The sequence below is a fragment of the Hemiscyllium ocellatum genome, chromosome 30, assembly GCF_020745735.1.
Source record: "Hemiscyllium ocellatum isolate sHemOce1 chromosome 30, sHemOce1.pat.X.cur, whole genome shotgun sequence".
NCBI classification, from domain to species: domain Eukaryota; kingdom Metazoa; phylum Chordata; class Chondrichthyes; order Orectolobiformes; family Hemiscylliidae; genus Hemiscyllium; species Hemiscyllium ocellatum.
The window spans coordinates 30986162-31005014 of NC_083430.1; the positions used below are offsets into that span (position 1 = coordinate 30986162).

Sequence of the window (18853 nt, forward strand, 5' to 3'; positions counted from 1 at the left end):
TATAACCTATTCGTGCAGGAACCCGCCTCCACCTCCCTCTCTTATTGGCTATTTCTCCGTGATCGCCGTCTCTATTCGTTTGTTTGGAAACTGCTTGTGATAGTAGCCTATAGAACGGTGTGTGCTGGTAGGATCTCTCTTTTCTATTGGTTCATGGAGATGTCAGTCACAATGCGGCCCGCGCAGTTGTCGGAAACTCGACGCCTCATTGGTCACATGCACTGCCAATCAACAATAAGACGCAGGCGTCTGTAAAATGCTGCACATGCTGCAAGTCTGAAATAAACAAATATACAGAAAATTCTAGAAGGAATTTGAAGATAATGTTAATGCTTTAGCTGTAAATACTACTTGAAACCCGTCTCAAAACCTCTTTCATTTGAAATACATGTTATTACACCATTAGCATTTTAAAAAACTTTATTTGAATTTTACACTCTGGGGCGTGATGTTTTAGGTTATTAACCCCCTACTTTGAATAAAAGTGCACACAAAAGAGGAGCAGAAGACGCCCATTCGGCCCCACGAGCCTGCTGTGAACAAAATAAACACTGGTCTGATGGCATTTAGAATTCCAAATTCTCATCTACTCCCGCTAACTGTCGATTTCACTGACTTGCCCCCACGGCCCCCTCAACAAAACCCGCCCCCTTCAGCAGAATCAGCATTTGTTTGGTTGACCCAATAAACAGCAGTAAACAATACTGCTTCTTTACTGTGGTGACAAATACAAACAATCACGAAAAGCTACGTTTGCAATAGATAACATAAAAATAGATAAGAAGCAAGCATTACCATTACATGATTGCACAACCACCTTGCCCTGTAAAGGACTACAGAGGCAAATAGTCACTACAATGCACAGACAATCATAAAGTCAAAGTCCCCTACATGGACTTTCACTCTCTACCAATTGTGCTTATGATTCTCTGACCTTTAATTAGGAACGTGTTTTCGTGTGTCTTTATCTTTTATGTGTCTAAACAATATGAAGTCCTGCTCTATCTCATGTGGCAATGAACCTGCATAAAAATAAGCCATTGTTATGTTGCTCATCAGTATGTTCCCTAGTATTTCAAATGCATGTAAGTAGTTTTGCATATATATGAGATGTCCTTAGTTTGTTTGGATAGGGTCAAAATCAATTTTATTTGTTTCCTTGGCATGCTACTGTACAGAACCGAACTGCATTCGTGACTATGTATGTATTTTCTATGAATAAAGTTTTGAAATATTTTTAATAACAATTATGTCCCATATAATTAAGAACAGGGAATGCTGGGGCTAACCAGCTGGTTTGTGCAGGGAGATCAAGAAAAAACAATAGTTGGCGTTTCGAGTGTAATATCTTCAGAACCAGTATCCGAGCTATTTCAGTGGGTATTTTTCTGTGAAGCTGCTCAGGTTTGAGTGGACTCGCAGTGGTGTCCCTTGAGTTTGACCCTATCCAAACAAACTAAGGGTATCTCTTATAAAGAGCTGTCCCTGTCCTTGCCAGGTGCCGCTCCCCTCCCTCAGCCTGGACACCTCGTAAAGCGCATGTGCAGGATCGGTCCTCCAGGAGCTGCAGTGCCTCTGGAGGAGCGAGAGGTGTCGCTGACGGCTGCCCGACGCCGAGGGGGCTCGGTTTTCCGACGCCGTTGGTTCGAGTCTCCAGGGAACCCCTCCGCCAGTCGTTGTGGACCCTACCGTCTCTAATGCAATACGTTCCCACGCAGAATATTCAGGCCCACTCGAACCAATTTATACACCCGCATTTCGGCTATGTGATCCTGGTGTTTATCTATAGCTGGGTCATGTTGGCCTACCTGGGATTGAAAGTGGGCCTTGCCAGGAAGAAATACAATGTCAAGGTAAAGGAGAAAGACACTGTACCATCAGCACAGGCCTCACTCGCCAGCTTTACTCTCACCACACCCTGAATGTTACAACTAGGCTCTAACCAATGTAAAGTGTCCACATTCCTGCCCATTGTCATGCGCTGTCTCTTTATTTTTAATTCATCTTTTGTTCAGGTCTTTGCAATTTTTTTCTTTAAAAATGAATTTTTTCAGCTATGGTTATTTTGGAAGGTTTGCAATTTAAAGAACCTAGGATTTTCTAATAGCCTCCAGTTTGAAAGGTGACTTTTTGGTTTTTGCTCCATGGCCTCTGACTGAACTTCCAATAATAGGACACAAATGTTGATTCAGTCATTGTGTGATTATATAACATAAGGAGGCAATGATCCTATCCAGCTCTCTCAATAGGACACTCCATTCAGTCTTTTTTTTGCTGTATTCCTACCTGTATTTCCTAAAACTGTTCATCTAAATTTGATTTGAAATCACTGATTGATCAACCCAACCTTCATGCAGCAGTTTCGAGGTCATTATCACACTGAATAAAATGGTTCTTCCATATGTTCTCCTTACATCTTTTGTCAAAACCACAAATCTGCTAGATTCATAGTTCCTTGAAAGTGGAGTCACAGGTAGATAAGATAGTGAAGAAGGTATTTGATTACTTACAGTGTGGAAACAGGCCCTTTGGCCCAACAAGTCCACACCAACCCTCCAAAGAGGAGCCCATTCCCCCTTCACCTAACATTACAGGCAATTTAACCAATTCACCTAACCTGCACATTTTTGGAGTGTGGGAGGAAACATACAGATATGGGGAGAATGTGCAAACTCCACAAAGACAATTGCCTGAAGTGGGAATTGAACGCAGATCTCTGGCACTATGAGGCAACAGTACTAACCACTGAGCCACCATACCGCCCCAGCAACAGCGCTTGCCTTTATTGGTCAGTTTGTTGATGATGGGAGCTGGGAAGTCATGCTGCAGCTGTACAGGACATTGGTTATGCCACTTTTGGAGTATTGTTTGCAATTCTGAACACCCTACTGTAGGAAGGATGTTGTGAAACTTGAAAGGGTTCAGAAAAGATTTATGAGAATGTTGCCAGGCTTGGATGCTTTGAGCTACAGGGAGAGGCTGAATAGGCTGAGGCTATTTTCCCTGGAGGGTCAGAGGCTGAGGGGTGTCGTTATAGAGGTTTACAAAATCATGAGGGGCATGAATAGGGTAAGTACCTGGGGTGGGGGAGTCCAAAACATAAGGTAAAGGTGAGAAGAGAAAGATATAAAAGGAACCTAAGAGGCAACTTTTTCACGAAGAGGGTGGTGCGTATGTGGACTGAGTAGCTCAAGGAAGTGGTGGAAGCTGGCACATTTAGAACATTTAAAAGGCATCTGGATGGGTATATGAATAGGAAGGGTTTAGAGGGATATAGGCCAGATGCTGGCAAATTTATATAGGCTATCTGGTCAGCATGGACGAGTTAGATTGAAGCATCAGTTTCCGTGCTGAATATCTCTATGACCGATAGTCCTCGTGTCATCTGCTATTGGAAAAGGCTTTTCTTTGTTTGCTTCTTCTAGAATTGTCGTAATTGCTCATAAAGGGCTTATGCCCGAAACAGTCAAATCCCTTGCTCCTCAGATGCTGTCTAACCTGCTATGCTTTTCCAGCACCACACCTTTTGACTCTGATCTCCAGCATCTGCAGTCCTCGTTTTCTCATAATCCTCTACACCACAGGTGTCCCTTCAGTTACTTACAGCCTTAGAAAATCTTAATAGAAAAAAAATTATAAATCTATTTTCTACAAAATATGTGGCTGATAATTTCCGAATAATTCATGGAAAAAATACTGATGTTTCATTGGAACATAACCACTGTTCAGGTGAAAGGTCTGTAGGAGTGGATTAAATTACAGCTGACTAGCTATAAACAACAAAAAATGGGTGAAATTAGGTGAACAGAAAACTTTAAATGAAAAACAAAATATTCCCTGTTTGTCACAAATATTCTGATGAAGAAGTATCCCATTATCAGCCATTTGTGCCTTGTTGATGATAGAAGAGCTTTGGCAAGTAAGCAAACGTGTCACTTGTCACAGAAAATTCAGCTTTATATTTGTTCTTGTTGACACAAGATTTATATGTCTTGATGATGAGAGATTCTATTATGATGTCCCATTAATATCAAGGGAAATCCACACTGACAGTGTTCCTAAACTAAACGTCCTACCTGCCTGCGCTTGGCACATATCCCTCCAAACCTTTCCTAGTCATGAACTTATCCAAATGTCTTTTAAATGGTGTAACTGTACCTACATCCACCACTTTTTTCTGGCAGCTTATTCCACACACAAACCATTCTCTGCATTAAAAAGTCACCCCTTATGTCCCTTTTAAATCTCACTCCTTATAACTATGCTCCCTAGTTTTGAACTCCTCAATCCCAGGGAAAAGACCCTTGTCATTCACCTTATCTATGCCCCTCATGATTTTATAAACCTCAATAAGGTGACCCTCAACCTCCAGTGGAAAAAGTCCCAGTCTTTCCAGTGGATTTTTATGTCTCAAACCCTCAATTCCTGGCAACATCCTCGCAAATCTTTTCTGAACCCTCTACAGTTTAATAATATCCATCCTATAGTAGGGCGACCAGAACTGCACACAGTATTCCAGAAGAGGCCTCACCAATGTCCCATACAACCTCAACATGATGTCTCAACTCCTATACTCAAAGATCTAAGTATATCGTTCTGTTCTCAACGCTACCCAGGGCCCTACTATTAATTGTACAAGTCCTGTCCTTGTTTGTATTACCAAAATGCAATACCTCACATTTATCCAAATTAAAGTCCATCTGCCACTCCTCAGGGTATTGACCCAATTTATTAAGATCTCTGTAATGTTAGCTAGTTAAACTCTGTCTTGATGGAGATGGTCATTACCTGTCATTACAATTCCCCTCCAAGGCATACACCACCTTAACTTGGAACCATGTTGCTTTTTCTTCACTTCCACTGGACCAAAAAGCCTGGAGCTCTTCCTAACAGCATTGAAGATGTACAGCACATGGATTGTAGTGATTCAAGAAGGCAGTTCACTACCATTTTCCTAAGGGCAGTAATGTATGGAAAATTACATCCCAGGAAGCAATATAAAACAAAAGTGTCACTTGTTACTTAACAGCCCAAAACCTCAATGTCTTCATTTCCTGAGGAGTTGAAAATAGAATGGAACACTGTAATAATTAGTGAACATCTTCATTTTCAACCTTATAGCGGACAGAAAGATAATTTGTGAGGCTGCTGAAGATGGTTGAGTTTAGAATACTATCATGTGAAACTCTGCAGTACTATCCTGACGCTGTTGATTAGCCCCAAAAGTTGTGTTAGGTATGATTTCAGCCCGTGAAAAATTTTCCACATGATTCTCATTGACGTTGTTTTTGAGCAGACTCCTGATGTCACACTACATCATATCTTTGTGCCAAGTGAAATCACACTCATCTCAGCATAATTCAGTTGTTTTATCAATGGTTGGAGCTAGGCTATGGAGAGGCCTTGAAGCAAATGGTCCTGACATTGGTGAGCAAATTAAATTGACGACAGCGTTGCTTTAAGCACTATCAATGACACCTCCCATCAATTTCCAATGTATGAGACTAATCTGATGAATTAATAAATAGAGTATTTTCTGCTTTTTGTGGGTAAGACATAGTTGGATTTTATTTTTTGCATTGTCAGGTAGATGTTTATGTTGTAGTTGTATTTGAAATGGCTTTGCTAGAACCACATCTAGTTTTGAAGCACACATGTTCAATACTGCAGCTGGTATATTGGTTGGACCATAGCCTTTGTTGTAATTAAAGCATTCAGCCATTTCTCGATGTGATGTGGAATTAATCAAACTGTTTTAAGATTGGTTTCTTTGATTCTAGGAATCTTAGAAAGAGGCTGAAATGGATTATGCAGCGTTTCTGGCTGAAGATGGTTCCAATTGCTTCAACCTTGTGTTTTGCGTTCATGTTTTGGTCCCTGCTGGCATTGAGAATGGAAAAAGCTCACAAAGACCTCTTCTCCTGTCAGTTGTTAAGTGCTTGTTATCATTCATGTCTGCAAGAGGCAGGCATGCAGAGATTTGTTCTGATCCATGTGGGATGGCTTCTCTCTATCAGTTGTATGCTGCTTCTAGTTAGTTGGCATGTAGTTCTGCACTGTAGCTCCAACAACTTGTCATCTCATCTGTGGATATATCTATGCCACATAGACTGCAACAATTCAAGAAGGAGGCTAACCGCCACCTTCTCGAGGGCAAAAAAGGATAGGTAATAATTGGAGGTCTAATTCGTGACCTCCACATCCTGTGAAAGAATAAAATAAGTTTGTATGATTAGATTCCCTTCATACCCCAAGGTATTCATTGTTTATAAAAGACCACATGTTCAGGAATTTTCCATGTTAGGCTGTCTAAGAATCAGTCATAGAAATGTTCTACTTTAGTAGAATTTGGTATTGAAACTCAAGTTATGCAATTAAGCGGGTATTATTTGTATTTCTACCAACTGAACTGCTCTTCCAGTTGTAGTTGGTGTACAGTGGGTTAGAACAGAGTTACTGCAATTTTCACAGTGAGCTAAACTTTCATCCAGAAACAGTACTGGAAGGAAAATTTGTAATCTTATAAAAACGTGCCCAAGAAATCTGTAATTGTTTTTAAGGATATTTGAAATGGACTTTTAAGAGTTTGCATCAACTGTAAGGCAATCAGTAGTAAATTTTATGGATATCAAGGAATACTGACCCAAATGACATATTTACCCTTAACTTGGAAACAGTCCCTAACAGGAAGAAAGTTACAAAAGAAGGCATGTGGCTGGCAGAGAGCTGCTACTACAAAGGGGAGCTAAAAGCAGTGCAGCTGTTGGTGGGTGAGGGTGAAGGGTCAGATGCAGACACAAACAGTAAGCAGATGGAGACAGAAAGGGGAACTGAGAATTCTTGTGTGAGGAAGAGCATCAGTTTCTCTGTTGGCACAAAAGAAAATGGAGTTTGTGGATGTACTGTGTGAATAACTAAAATCTGGGAAGCAATATGAATAGCTTAGACACCCTCAAGAGTTGGCTGTTTTCGACAAGTAACCAAAACATGAACTGGGATGTTTTTGTTAAGTATCTTTGTTTGATTATTTAAAATTGACCATTTTAGTTGAAGCATCACATGCCCATTAATTCAATTTTAATTTACATTGATTAGGATTCATGTTCAAAGAAAATTCTATGAAGAGTGAATTGTTGTAAATTTCTTCATTTTGGAGTCATTCAATAAATTTGATCACTTTGATTTATACTTCCTCTATGTGGACTTCAACAAGAATTGCTAATTTTAGGTTTGAAGGAAAAGATTTTAATTGGAAGACATTTTTCGAATTCTTAATTTCACCATTACAATGCATTAAAATGCACTAGTTTATGAACTGCCCAAGTAATTTGAAGCATTTCTGGAAAGCTTTGTTCTGTTTACTCAGATTATAGAGTCATAGAGATGTACAGCATGGAAACAGACCTTTCGGTCCAACTCATCCGTGCCGACCAGATATCCCAACTCAATCTCGTCCACTTGCCAGCACCTGGCCCATATCCCTTCAAACCCTTCCTATTCATATACCCATCCAAATGCCTCTTAAATGTTGCAATTGTACCAGCCTCCACTACTATCTCTGGCAGCTCATTCCATACACGTACCACCCTCTGTGTGAAACAGTTGCCCCTTATGTCTGATTTATTTAGATTAATTTCTTACTCACTGTTTTTAACAATGGACATTTTAAAAGCTGAAACTTGCATAAGAGTTCTGGAATTTAGTCATGCACTCATACATTAGCTTGGTAATAATGCATAATAGTTCCTTCCAGTATCCAAACATGTACAGTGATAAGGATCCACTATTCAACTGCATCCAACGAGCACATCAAAGTACGGTGGAGATATATCCTCAGTGGCTGATCTTCCAACTGATAGCTGGAGTTGTCTATCCGGTAAGGATGAGGAAATGGTAATCCAAAGATATATTCTGTGTGAGGAACAAATTACTGCAGATGCTGGAATATAATTTGAAAACAACAAATGCTGGAGATCACAGCAGGTCAGACAGTATCCATGGCGAGAGAGCAAGTAAATGCTGTATTTGTATCCTCATACTTCACTTCAGCCCTGATGAAGAGTTATCTAGACTCGAAATGTTAGCTTGCTGTCTTTCCACGGATGCCTTCTGAACCACTGTGATCTCCAACATTTGTTGTTTTCAGTCAAAATTCTGTGCTTTTTTAATGCCACCTTTTAGCCGGTAAGGCCACTAGTCTTGTATTATTGCCAGTGTGAGAACTCTTTAATTTTTATCCAAAGGACTAAAATTCATAAGTTTCTAAGTATTATCCTGGTGTTTCCACAAATATTTTTCTTGAAATATATAATTTATCTTTATTTCTAAATGCAGTAATGCAAAAAGAAATCCTCGAACTAACTATTACCTGAGTTATCTCACTTCAGCTGACTAAAAATATTTTCCTTATGTTCACTGCCACTCAAATTAGCATGCCTCAGTTTCACTGTGGGAAATGTTGGTACACTAGTGATTCTTTCCCCCTTGGAAACAACAAATATTAATGCTTTCTGTACTCTAGACCATGGGCAAGTCAGCATGTGCATTGACTAATAAAAAACTATGTTACTGTATTTAAACATTATTATAAATCTTGAGGTAAAGAGGTTTCTCCTGCATTCTACCATTTGTATAACACTGGGATACACCTTAAAAATCATCTCAAAGTATTTACATGCTTTGAAGTGCACTGACATTTAGAACAACCAGAGAGATTATATTAATTTTTGACAAGCCTCATTTGCGAAGTGTTTTCATATGGTATTTGTATTTTGTAAAGATATACTTCATTGCAGTTTCTTAATATTAATTCATATTACATTAAATGAATAGTGACAATCTAGTTATTCAATATTTCAGATCACTGCTTCTTTGCTTGGCATCATCTGGGTAACCAGTCGATTTACATATGCATGGGGATATTACTCAGGAGGTGTGTATTCAAATTCCCTTTTTATTCTTTATTTATAGAAGAAAACAAATACATCTCATTGTATTTAACAATGTTATTTTAAAGTTTCATGTATACCAAAGGATTAGTGGGAGAGAAGGTTTCACTTTGAGGATGATATATCTCCTCACAGAATGATACAGCACAGAAGGAGCCTATTTGGTCCGTTGTGCTAACTTTTTATTGAGCTATTCAATTTACTGCACTCACTTTCTCTTTCCACAGAACCCTGTCATAGATTCTTTTCATGTACTTAAATCAATTATCTTTTGAATTCTATTATTGAATCTGTTGCTTCAACCCTTTCTGCAGTACTTTGAATTATATTGAATTGAATTGAATTTATTGTCACGTGTACCAAGGCACAGTGAAAAGTGTTGTCTTGCAAGCAATACAGGTAGATCACATAGTTAAGTAGCATAATAGGTAAATAGTGGTAAAAACAAAAACACAGGTACAGGTGAATGTGAGTCCATTCAGTATTCCAACAATAGTAGGGTAGAAACTGTTTCGAAACTGGCTGGTGCATGTGTTTAGGCTTCTGTACCTTCTCCCTGATGATAAAGGTTGTGGAAAAACTTTACCAGGGTGGGATGGCTCTTTGAGAATGCTGGCAGCCTTTCCTTGACAGCAGGCCTGGTAGATGGATTCTATAGATAATAATAACTCGAGTGTCCTTCAGAAAAGTATCGATTTCCTCCATTGGTGATAAATAATTGTATGGTTCAGTGTAAGTGCATCTAGTATTTTCACAACAGAAATTAGATGAGCAGCGAATTGATCTTATTTCACCAAAACGTGCAAACTGTACCTGAGTTTAATCTCTCTTCTGAAGGGTAACCTTTCCAATGCAGTCACAAAATATTACATTTCTGACCCTATTTTTTGTAGTGGAGGCAGGCAATACCAAATTAGACAACCCAGAATACAAAATAACAAGTTCAATAACAGAAAAGCAGGAGTTGTTTCTCTCAATCAAAACACATAGCGTCCTTTTAGCTTATGTAGAATTCTTGTGGTTAAGTGCCTCATTACATACTGATACAAATATTCTAACCAGGTGGCCTGCAGTTTTATGCTTTTGCCTTGCCCAAGTCCTATGCGTTTGCTTTCCGGGATTTCATTTGTCCCATATTTCTCGGCAACAACTGGGAAAGCTTATGGGCAGTTTCCTTTTGCTGCTGTCCAAATATTTTTATTGGCTGTATATGTGGGTGGTGGGGTGGTGGATATGCTGCACTTTATGCTGCTCACTCAGTCACAAGGAGGATTGACTGGCTTGTACCATGCCTTTGAAACTGAAAGGGCGTTAAAATGTTGCTAAATGTGCAGGGATCTATGCATGGGCAGCAGTAGGACCCAGCAGGCCTGCAACTCAAGAAGGGCTAGCAGCAGTGCTGGGGATGTGTGGAGGATATAGTGCAGAGGGGCTACTGACTTGGTGATGGGGCATCAGATTGGTGAGAAGACTTTTGAACGAGGCATAACAGATGGGAAATGAGGTTGCTGAATTGGTAAAGGAGAGAGGTTGACTTGAGGATATGTTGAATGTGTTTAGGAAGGGGTATGGAAAGAGGATCTGAGTGGAAATGGTAGGGAAGGGGTGTGTATGTTTGTGTGATGGGAGCAATGTGGAGTGGGGCAACATGCAGAGCATCAGTGGGGTTGAAAGGTAAATCATAAGGGAAGTTTTGACAAGTGAAATTTTGCAAGGAGCATAGTTGGAGGTTGGGCAATTCTTTCACTGCATTGATAATTATCAAGCCCTTCCACCTCCAGTTCTTTGGCCTCACAAGCAAATCTCCTGATCCAGGTCTCTGGTCTCATCAACATCTTGACACCCCAGAATCTATGGTTTTGCAAGCAATGCTGAAAATACCCAAAACTCAGTGTGCGACCAATTAGAGAAAAATCACCCTTCTTATGTAAAATTGAGAAATTTTGGAAAGAACTGCACATCCAGTTGCAGACTACTTACTTGCTACGGATGTGATCACTTGCATTGGAGCAACAATGAAAGGGTAAGTTGTGGTGATCCAAGTTTTGGTGAGACCACAGAAAAAATGCAAGGCTGGAGAGAAGCAAATGGCTGCAAAGAGGAAGCGGGAAGAAATGTGAATGCCTTCAAGGGGAGGTGTGAAAAGTAGGTAGCTACAAATGGCACTGTGACTATCAAAGGGAACAGAGCTTTAAACCTGTCAACAAAACAATATTTGGCTAACTGGCAACTGTGGAAACATGAAGACATTGAGATAATGACTTGTTTACAAATTAAAAGTGCTTTTTTATGGGGTACGTTAACTGTTTTGATTTTTTAAAAAGCTTTTGTTGCTAGCTTTTTCCTGTTATCTTATGCCATTATTGTCATATATAGAAGGTAAAACAGTTTCTTGTGTTCTGTAGTTTAATGTTTGAGTGATGATAATTGAAGATATTGAAGTTTTCTAATTCCACGATTGTTACCACATGATTACATCTCATTTAATAAACAAATTAGAGAACAAAAACTGTAGTCATTGAACAATGTCTGGAAGAGCCCACAGGGTGGGGGATAGTTTGACCCTTGTTCTCAAGCACCCTTTTCTAGGTCTCCCATCATACTACCCATTTGAAATGTGTCTATTTTATTTCCTCAGCACTCTTGATGCTAGCTTTAGAAAACTGACAAATGCTGACGAACAGCCACAGATTAGCTAACAGCCAATGAAAGCCTTTAATGACAGAGAAGAACATTACTTCCATTTCTGTAACTGCACTTACCTCCATTCAATCCATCTGAAGCTTCAACTCTCATTTCTGACTTTGTCACCGCCAACGTTAACTATTAGAATGCTTTTCTCAGTGACCTTTTCTCTGTAAAATTTCCAAAACTCTGATTATGGACAGAGTACTGGCATCCTGAACTGCTCCCCAAAGATCACTGTTCTCTCTCATCTGCACTGGCTCTCAATGATGTACTTTCGTAAGGTATGTTTTGCCTGGACAGTACACAGAACAATACTTTGCACTGTTTCTCAGCACAGAACAATAATAAATCAAATCAAACCAGTGGGTGGAATCTACCAGGTGTTTTGGGTAGGTTTTGAGTCAGGACAGGGAGGTATTTCTGAGATGCGTAGTGAGTGGTCAATATTCCATAATTAACTGCCCACTTCTGAGCTGTTTGGGAGTGCCACCAGGATCTTCCCAGTAGTACATGGGTTGCCTAATGTGGGTCAAGCATGGCAACTTGCTAGCAGTTAGTCCACAGGGCCTCATGTATTAATCTCCTGCCATAGTCAATACTATCAGTGAGGCACAGCTGCTACCACTCCCATCCAGTCTGTCGTGGGGATACCACTCCCATCCAGTCTGTCGTGGGGAAACCCTAGCTCTGCAATCAGATTTCCGTTAATTGAAATCAAACCTTTTCAAACGGTGCGTCATGATGGAGGTGGCCTAATCTTCTCTCTCTTACTGTCTGTGCCCACCTCTGGCAGTAAGAGTGCCATCTTTCAGGGCTGTAAGCACTCCACTTAGGCCTGTCATCCCTGGAACCGGTTCACCAACCTTAACCGAAAAACATTCCAGAAGGCGGCCTCTCAACTGGCTACTCTGGAATTTTGCTGGGGATGGGGAAGAGTTTGATAGGCCCAAGAAATGATGTTGATTCAAGCCCTCGGTCTCAGAAAATTCCTCCCAGTGGATTACCACTTCAAATTCAAAATTGTCTGTTTCCATATTGTAGGGAATAAAATCTAATCTAATCTAATCAAAAGGAGTAGGTGTTTCTGCCATAAGTCTATTCCGTAGCTGAATTCAACCTTATCTTATTCAATTTTATACCTTAGCTCTATCTACTTGCCTTGGTTCTATAACCTTTAAAGCTTTGTTAGACAAAGGTATTAATCATACTAGTTCTGAAATTTAATTGACCTCACCACAACAGTGAAATTCGCAGCATATTTCTGACATCATTCCTCTAGGACATAGTTCTAATCTTAATCCTATACCACTGTGTTTTGGAGTCCAGACCTGAGGAGCTAATATCTCTATTATCCCATCAATTAGTCATAGAAACGTACAGCATGGAAACAAACAATTAGGTCCAACCCGTCCATGCCGACCAGATATCCCAACTCAATCTAGTCCCACCTGCCAGCACCTGGCCCATATCCCTCCAAACCCTTCCTATTCATATACCCATCCAAATGCCTCTTAAATGTTGCAATTGTAACAGCCTCCACCACTTCCTCTAGCAGCTCATTCCATACACGTACCACCCTCTGTGTGAAAAGGTTGCCCTGTAGGTCTCTTTTCAATCTTTTCCCTCTCACCCTAAACCTATGCCCTCTAGTTCTGGACTCCCCCACCCCAGGGAAAAAACTTTGCCTATTTACCCTGTCCATGCCCCTCATAATTTTGTAAACTTCCGACGCTCCAGGGAAAACAGCCCCAGCCTGTTCAGCCTCTCCCGATACTTCAAATCCTCCAACCCTGGCAACATCCTTGTAAATCTTTTCTGAACCCTTTCAAGTTTCACAACATCTTTCTGATAGGAAGGAGACCAGAATTGCATGCAATATTCCAACAGTGGCCTAACCAATGTCTTGTACAGCCGCAACATGACCTCCCAACTCCTGAGGTAACCCTCTTCACTGTCCACTACATCTCCAACTTTGGTGTCATCTGCAAACTTACTAACTGTACCTCTTCTGCTCGCATCCAAATCATTTATGTAAATGCCAAAAAGTAGAGGACCCAGCATCAATCCTTATGGCACTCCACTGGTCACAGGCCTCCAGTCTGAAAAACAGCCCTCTACGACCACCCTCTGTCTTCTAGCTTTGAGCCAGTTCTGTATCCAAATGGTTAGTTCTCCCTGTATTCCCTGAGATCTAACCTTGCTAATCAATCTCCCATGGGAACCTTGTCGAACGCCTTACTGAAGTCCATATAGATCACATCTGCCGCTCTATCCTCATCAATCCTCTTTGTTTCTTCCTCAAAAAACTCAATCAAGTTTGTGAGACATGATTTCCCACGCACAAAGTCATGTTGACTATCTCTAATCAGTCCTTGCCTTTCCAAATACATGTACACCCTGTTCCTCAGGATTCCCTCCAACAACGTGCCCACCACCGACGTCAGGCTCACTGGTCTATAGTTCCCTGGCTTGTCCTTATCATCCTTCTTAAATAGTGGCACCACGTTAGCCAACCTCCAGTCTTCCGGTACGTCACCTGTGACTATCGATGATACAAATATCTCAGCAAGAGGCCCAGCAATCACTTCTCTAGCTTCCCATAGAGTTCTAGGGTACCTCTGATCAGGTCCTGGGGATTTATCCACATTTATGCGTTTCAAGACATCCAGCACTTCCTCCTTTGTAATATGGACATTTTAAGAGATGTCACCATCTATTTCCCTACAGTCTATATCTTCCATATCCTTTTCTACAGTAAATACTGATGCAAAATACTCATTTAATATCTCCCCCATTTTCTGCAGCTCCACACAAATCCTTTGATCATCTTAAAATGCCTCAATTAGATTAATCCTTTATCTTCAAAATTCATAAGAATGCAAGCTTATTCCATTCACTGTCCCTTCATAATGGAATCATTTTTAGTCACAGTATCATTCAATGGAATCTACACTACAGCTCCTACAAATCCTGCGTACACTGTCTGAGATGCGTTGTCCAAACACAGTGCAAAACAGGGTTGTCTGAAGTGCGAAATATGTAATATAACTTTCACCCCTTTGATTTCCAGCCATCTTGAGATAAAGGCCAACATTCTATTAGCATTTTCAATTAATATTTGTCCCTATTAGTTTTGTGATTTTTGTACAAAATAGCTGATCAAATTCTAGAGATTTAGATACGTACTTGTTGTCTCCTGATCATTGTTCCTCTTTCCTAACAAATTCTTACCCTATTCAAAGCTATTGGCTGCCCCTTTAAGAGTTCCTTTTGGTGGAACCTTGACTATTGCTTTCATCGTTGTAAAGTGTGGCACCGGAAAAGCACAGCAGGTCAGTCAGCATCCAAGAATCAGGAGAATTGACATTTCAGGCATAAGCTCTTCATCAGTAATGTGGTGGAGGGAAGGGGGCTGAGAGATAAATAGGAGGATGGAGGTGGGACTGGAGAGAAGGGAGCTGGGAAGGCGATAGGTAGATACAGATGATGGTATAGGTCAGAGGAGAGGTTGGAGCGGATAGGTGGGAAGGAAGATGGACAGGTAGGACAGTTCAAGACGGCGATGCCGAGTTGGAGGGTTGGATCTGAGATGAAGTGGGGGGAGAGGAGATGAGGAAATGGGTGAAATTGACATTGATGTTGTCTGTGGGATGGTCCCAAGGTGGAAGATGAGGCATTCTTCCTCCAGGTGTTAGGTGGGTTGGATTTGGCAATGGAGGAAGCACAGGACTTGCATGTCCTTGGTGGAATGGTGGTGGGGGGCAGTTGAAGTGGGCACAGAGCGGTGGGGTTGTTAAGTGTGTGTGTCCCAGAGATGTTCTCTGAAACATTTCACGAGTTGGCGTCCTGTGTACAGGAGACCCCATTGAAATCAATGGACACAGTAGGTGAGGTGTTTGGATGTGCAGGAAAACCTCTGCTGGATGTGGAAGGATTCTTTGGGGTCTTGGACACAGGTGATGGGGGAGATGGGGGAACAGGTTTTGCACCTCTTGCCGCTGCAAGAGGTGCCCAGAGAGGATTTCACCAGTTTCCTCATTTCCCCTCACCTCAGATCCAACCTGGCACCGTCCTACCTTTAACTGTCCTACCTGTCCATCTTTCTTCTACCCCCCCCCCCCGCCAATCCACTCCACCCTCCCTCTGAACTATCATTAACACTCCCCACCTGTATCCATCCTATCGCTTTCCCAGCCACTTTCCCCTCAGCCCCACTCCCACCCTATTTATCTCTCAGTTCCCTTCCCCTCCACTCCACATTCCTGATGAAGGGCGTATGCCTGAAACATTGATTCTCCTGCTTTTCGGAGGCTGCTTGACCTGCTGTGCATTCCTAGCGCCACACTTTTCGACTCTGATCTCCAGCTTCTGCAGTCCTCACTTTCCCCCATTGCTTTCAGATAGGCATTTACTTTCATTTGTTACCTTCTCAAAAAACATTAATTATACAGAAGTTCCTCCTTAAAAATCTCTGAACAACTCATGTTTAAATGTATCCCTTCGTGCTTTTGCTCCTCACCTGTTTCAGTGATACACCGGGTCACACACAACTTGGCACTACCATTCCCTGCAGCAGATTTGTCATTTGTTGATTCTGGTCTCTTTTGTACCCTTCTCTTACCCAGCATTAGACGTCAGCAAGGTTCCACACTTGAACACCTTTCAGAAATCACTTATGCTCCTTAACACCTTGCTGTTTTGACATCTTTTCCACTCTGTCTTCTTTTAATCAAGATGTTCAAAGTCCCTACATTTTTCATAATTACATAAAACTAATTACTATTTCTACTATGATTTGCATTTTGTATTAATTTCCTGTTTTACTTGTGGCCTTAGTTTTTTACTCTACCACTTTGTTTCGTCTCAGATTTTCATTCATATATTTCCTGTCTTTCAACACATTATTTGCACATTTTTATCTCTGCATATCTGTCTTAAGTCTTTTATTATTTATGCCTTAAGCCGTTTATATCTCATTTAATCCCACTTTCCAGATGGTATATTTGTTGATTCAATCCCTTTCCCAATCTAGCGAAAGTGACCATTCAATACCTTATCAGATATGTCAGATAAATTACTAACCATTTTATTTCTTCACAAGCATTGGCTGACTGGTTATTTCTAGGACTCTGCATTTGTCATCATTTTTGTATCTATACAAATATCACTGTTCTCTCTCTCTCCTACTGTACTTGCCTTTCTCATCTCTCCCTCGGCCTGTTTTTCTCTCTAGGCCCTAAACGGTCAACCGACTTCACTGAACTCTTTGGTTCTCCAGCCATTGTCCCTTGATCTGTAGGTGGCCTGCAAATTCGAAGGCAGGGGGGTGCTATAAAATTCACAGGACAACATGACTACCTTCATTCCTGACGATGGGATTTTGCCCAAAACGTTGATTTTCCTGCTCCTTAGATGCTGCCTGACCTGCTGTGCTTTTCCAGCACCACTCTAATCTTGACACTAAAATGAAACTCATGTCCATATGGTCCAGAATGCATACTTTATAGACTGTATAAGCCTTTTTTTTTCTGTATAGTGTTAGCAATCTCAATGAAACCATATCAGATTGTGTACTTTTGTTCAGCTGTTATCTCCGCTTCTTCGCAGTGCCAGAGAGAAGAATGAATGGTTCCTACGGATACATTGGTCTACTGGGAGTTATTTTTCTGTCTATAGTTGTCGCATTTAAAACCCTTATTTCATCAGGATGAAAAGAGTAATTTTAACGCTACTACTGTGATGAACGTAAGAAAATCAGTGACTGACAGCATGGCTGCAGTTCTCTAGTACTTTACATACTCAGCCAGTTTGAAATGAGGATTATCTTCACCACCTCTTTGTTTAATGACTAATCCCTTTTACCATTGTTAACCATCGATGGGTGTTCTCTTTAAACCATTCATAAGCATTCCATTGTGATTAGACTTTGTGGGACATGTTTTCATACTTTCTGATCATTTAACAAAAATGATGCATTGCAAATTGTAGAACAGTTGTATTTTATACAAACTAGGCATTTATAGTTGAAATCCCAAATAATTGAACTGGCTGTTACATACCCTTAGCTGGAGTGAAGAAGAATTCTGTTACAGCAGAGAATGTAATTCCCAATTTAAACTTATTGTGTAATCTTGAATTAAATTTAACTTTGACTCTGACCTCAGGTTTCTCTGCTCCCAAAGGTACTCAATATTTGAAGTTTTCAATACGACCTCAACAGCAGAATGTATTATGATGTCTTGAAATTAAATCAAATCAAAAGACAAACAAAATGGCAAAGTGCACATCAAGCTGATGAACAGGGGTAATTTAAATATTCATAACCTGAAAAGTTACTTCTGAACAATGGAGGTTTTTTTAAAAAAGAAATTTTCATTGTTCTTTACCTTTCCAGTTTCAGTTGTTATTAACTTTATTAACATCATTAAAAGCCATTAGTTTAACTTTTTGCAGATTAAATAATGAAATGCCTCAAGGTATAATTTTGTCTTGCTTAGCTTTCTATAAAACTCTTCTTGTAACCATTTATCAGGATCCTATATGATTAAGAAATGTTTAAACTAATGTTTGTTTGGGAATAAAATCTTACTGTAGCTGTATGTTTCACCTCATTTCTAATTAAAAACAAATTTAAAAGACATTTAAGAATATTTTGAAATAAATGTCAGCAAAACCAGTAAGTGCCTTTAGGGACAATAATGGTCACATAAATGAGTGTTTCTGTATAGTGCAGTGCATTTATGGCCAGTAAGCCATTGTTGTTTCTAACTCAAATTCCAGACTGAAGAGCAATCAAATGGTAAAACCTTTCACATACTGCAAGCAGACATTAAGCAGGCAACATTGAAACTATTGATCTACATACAGTACAGTGCAACCAAATTATGACAATTTTTATAGTGATCAGCTTTAAGTATTGCAAATACTCTAAGTTATTTGTTGATGTAGCTACACTGGAGCTGTAATTGTCCATAGTTTGAATGGAAATGAAGCTTAACCCCTTATAAATTAAATTTGATATCCTAATATACCTGTACTGAGTCTATAATTGTAAATAGAACATGGCACTTTCATTCCACTGAGAAGGTATTTAGAAAGAGCAGAAATGCATAACTCCTACTGGAAGAAGTGAATTACAAGTTATTTCTGGACAAGATGAAAATTATTTCTGTTGGCTTAGAAACTGCAGTTCCCAAAGACATGAAGATGACAAATCA

The 18853-nt window shown here is 40.2% G+C and overlaps 1 protein-coding gene across 1 annotated transcript; it reads left to right on the forward strand.

Annotated features, from left to right (window-relative positions):
• Positions 1 to 1580: 1580 nt before the first annotated feature.
• On the forward strand, positions 1581 to 18253 carry mgst3b (microsomal glutathione S-transferase 3b). Its single transcript, XM_060847314.1, has 4 exons — positions 1581 to 1853; positions 7754 to 7876; positions 8860 to 8932; positions 17244 to 18253. The coding sequence occupies exons 1-4, from the start codon at positions 1698 to 1700 to the stop codon at positions 17345 to 17347; spliced, it is 456 nt and encodes a 151-aa protein (XP_060703297.1). The 5' UTR covers positions 1581 to 1697; the 3' UTR covers positions 17348 to 18253.
• Positions 18254 to 18853: the final 600 nt, after the last annotated feature.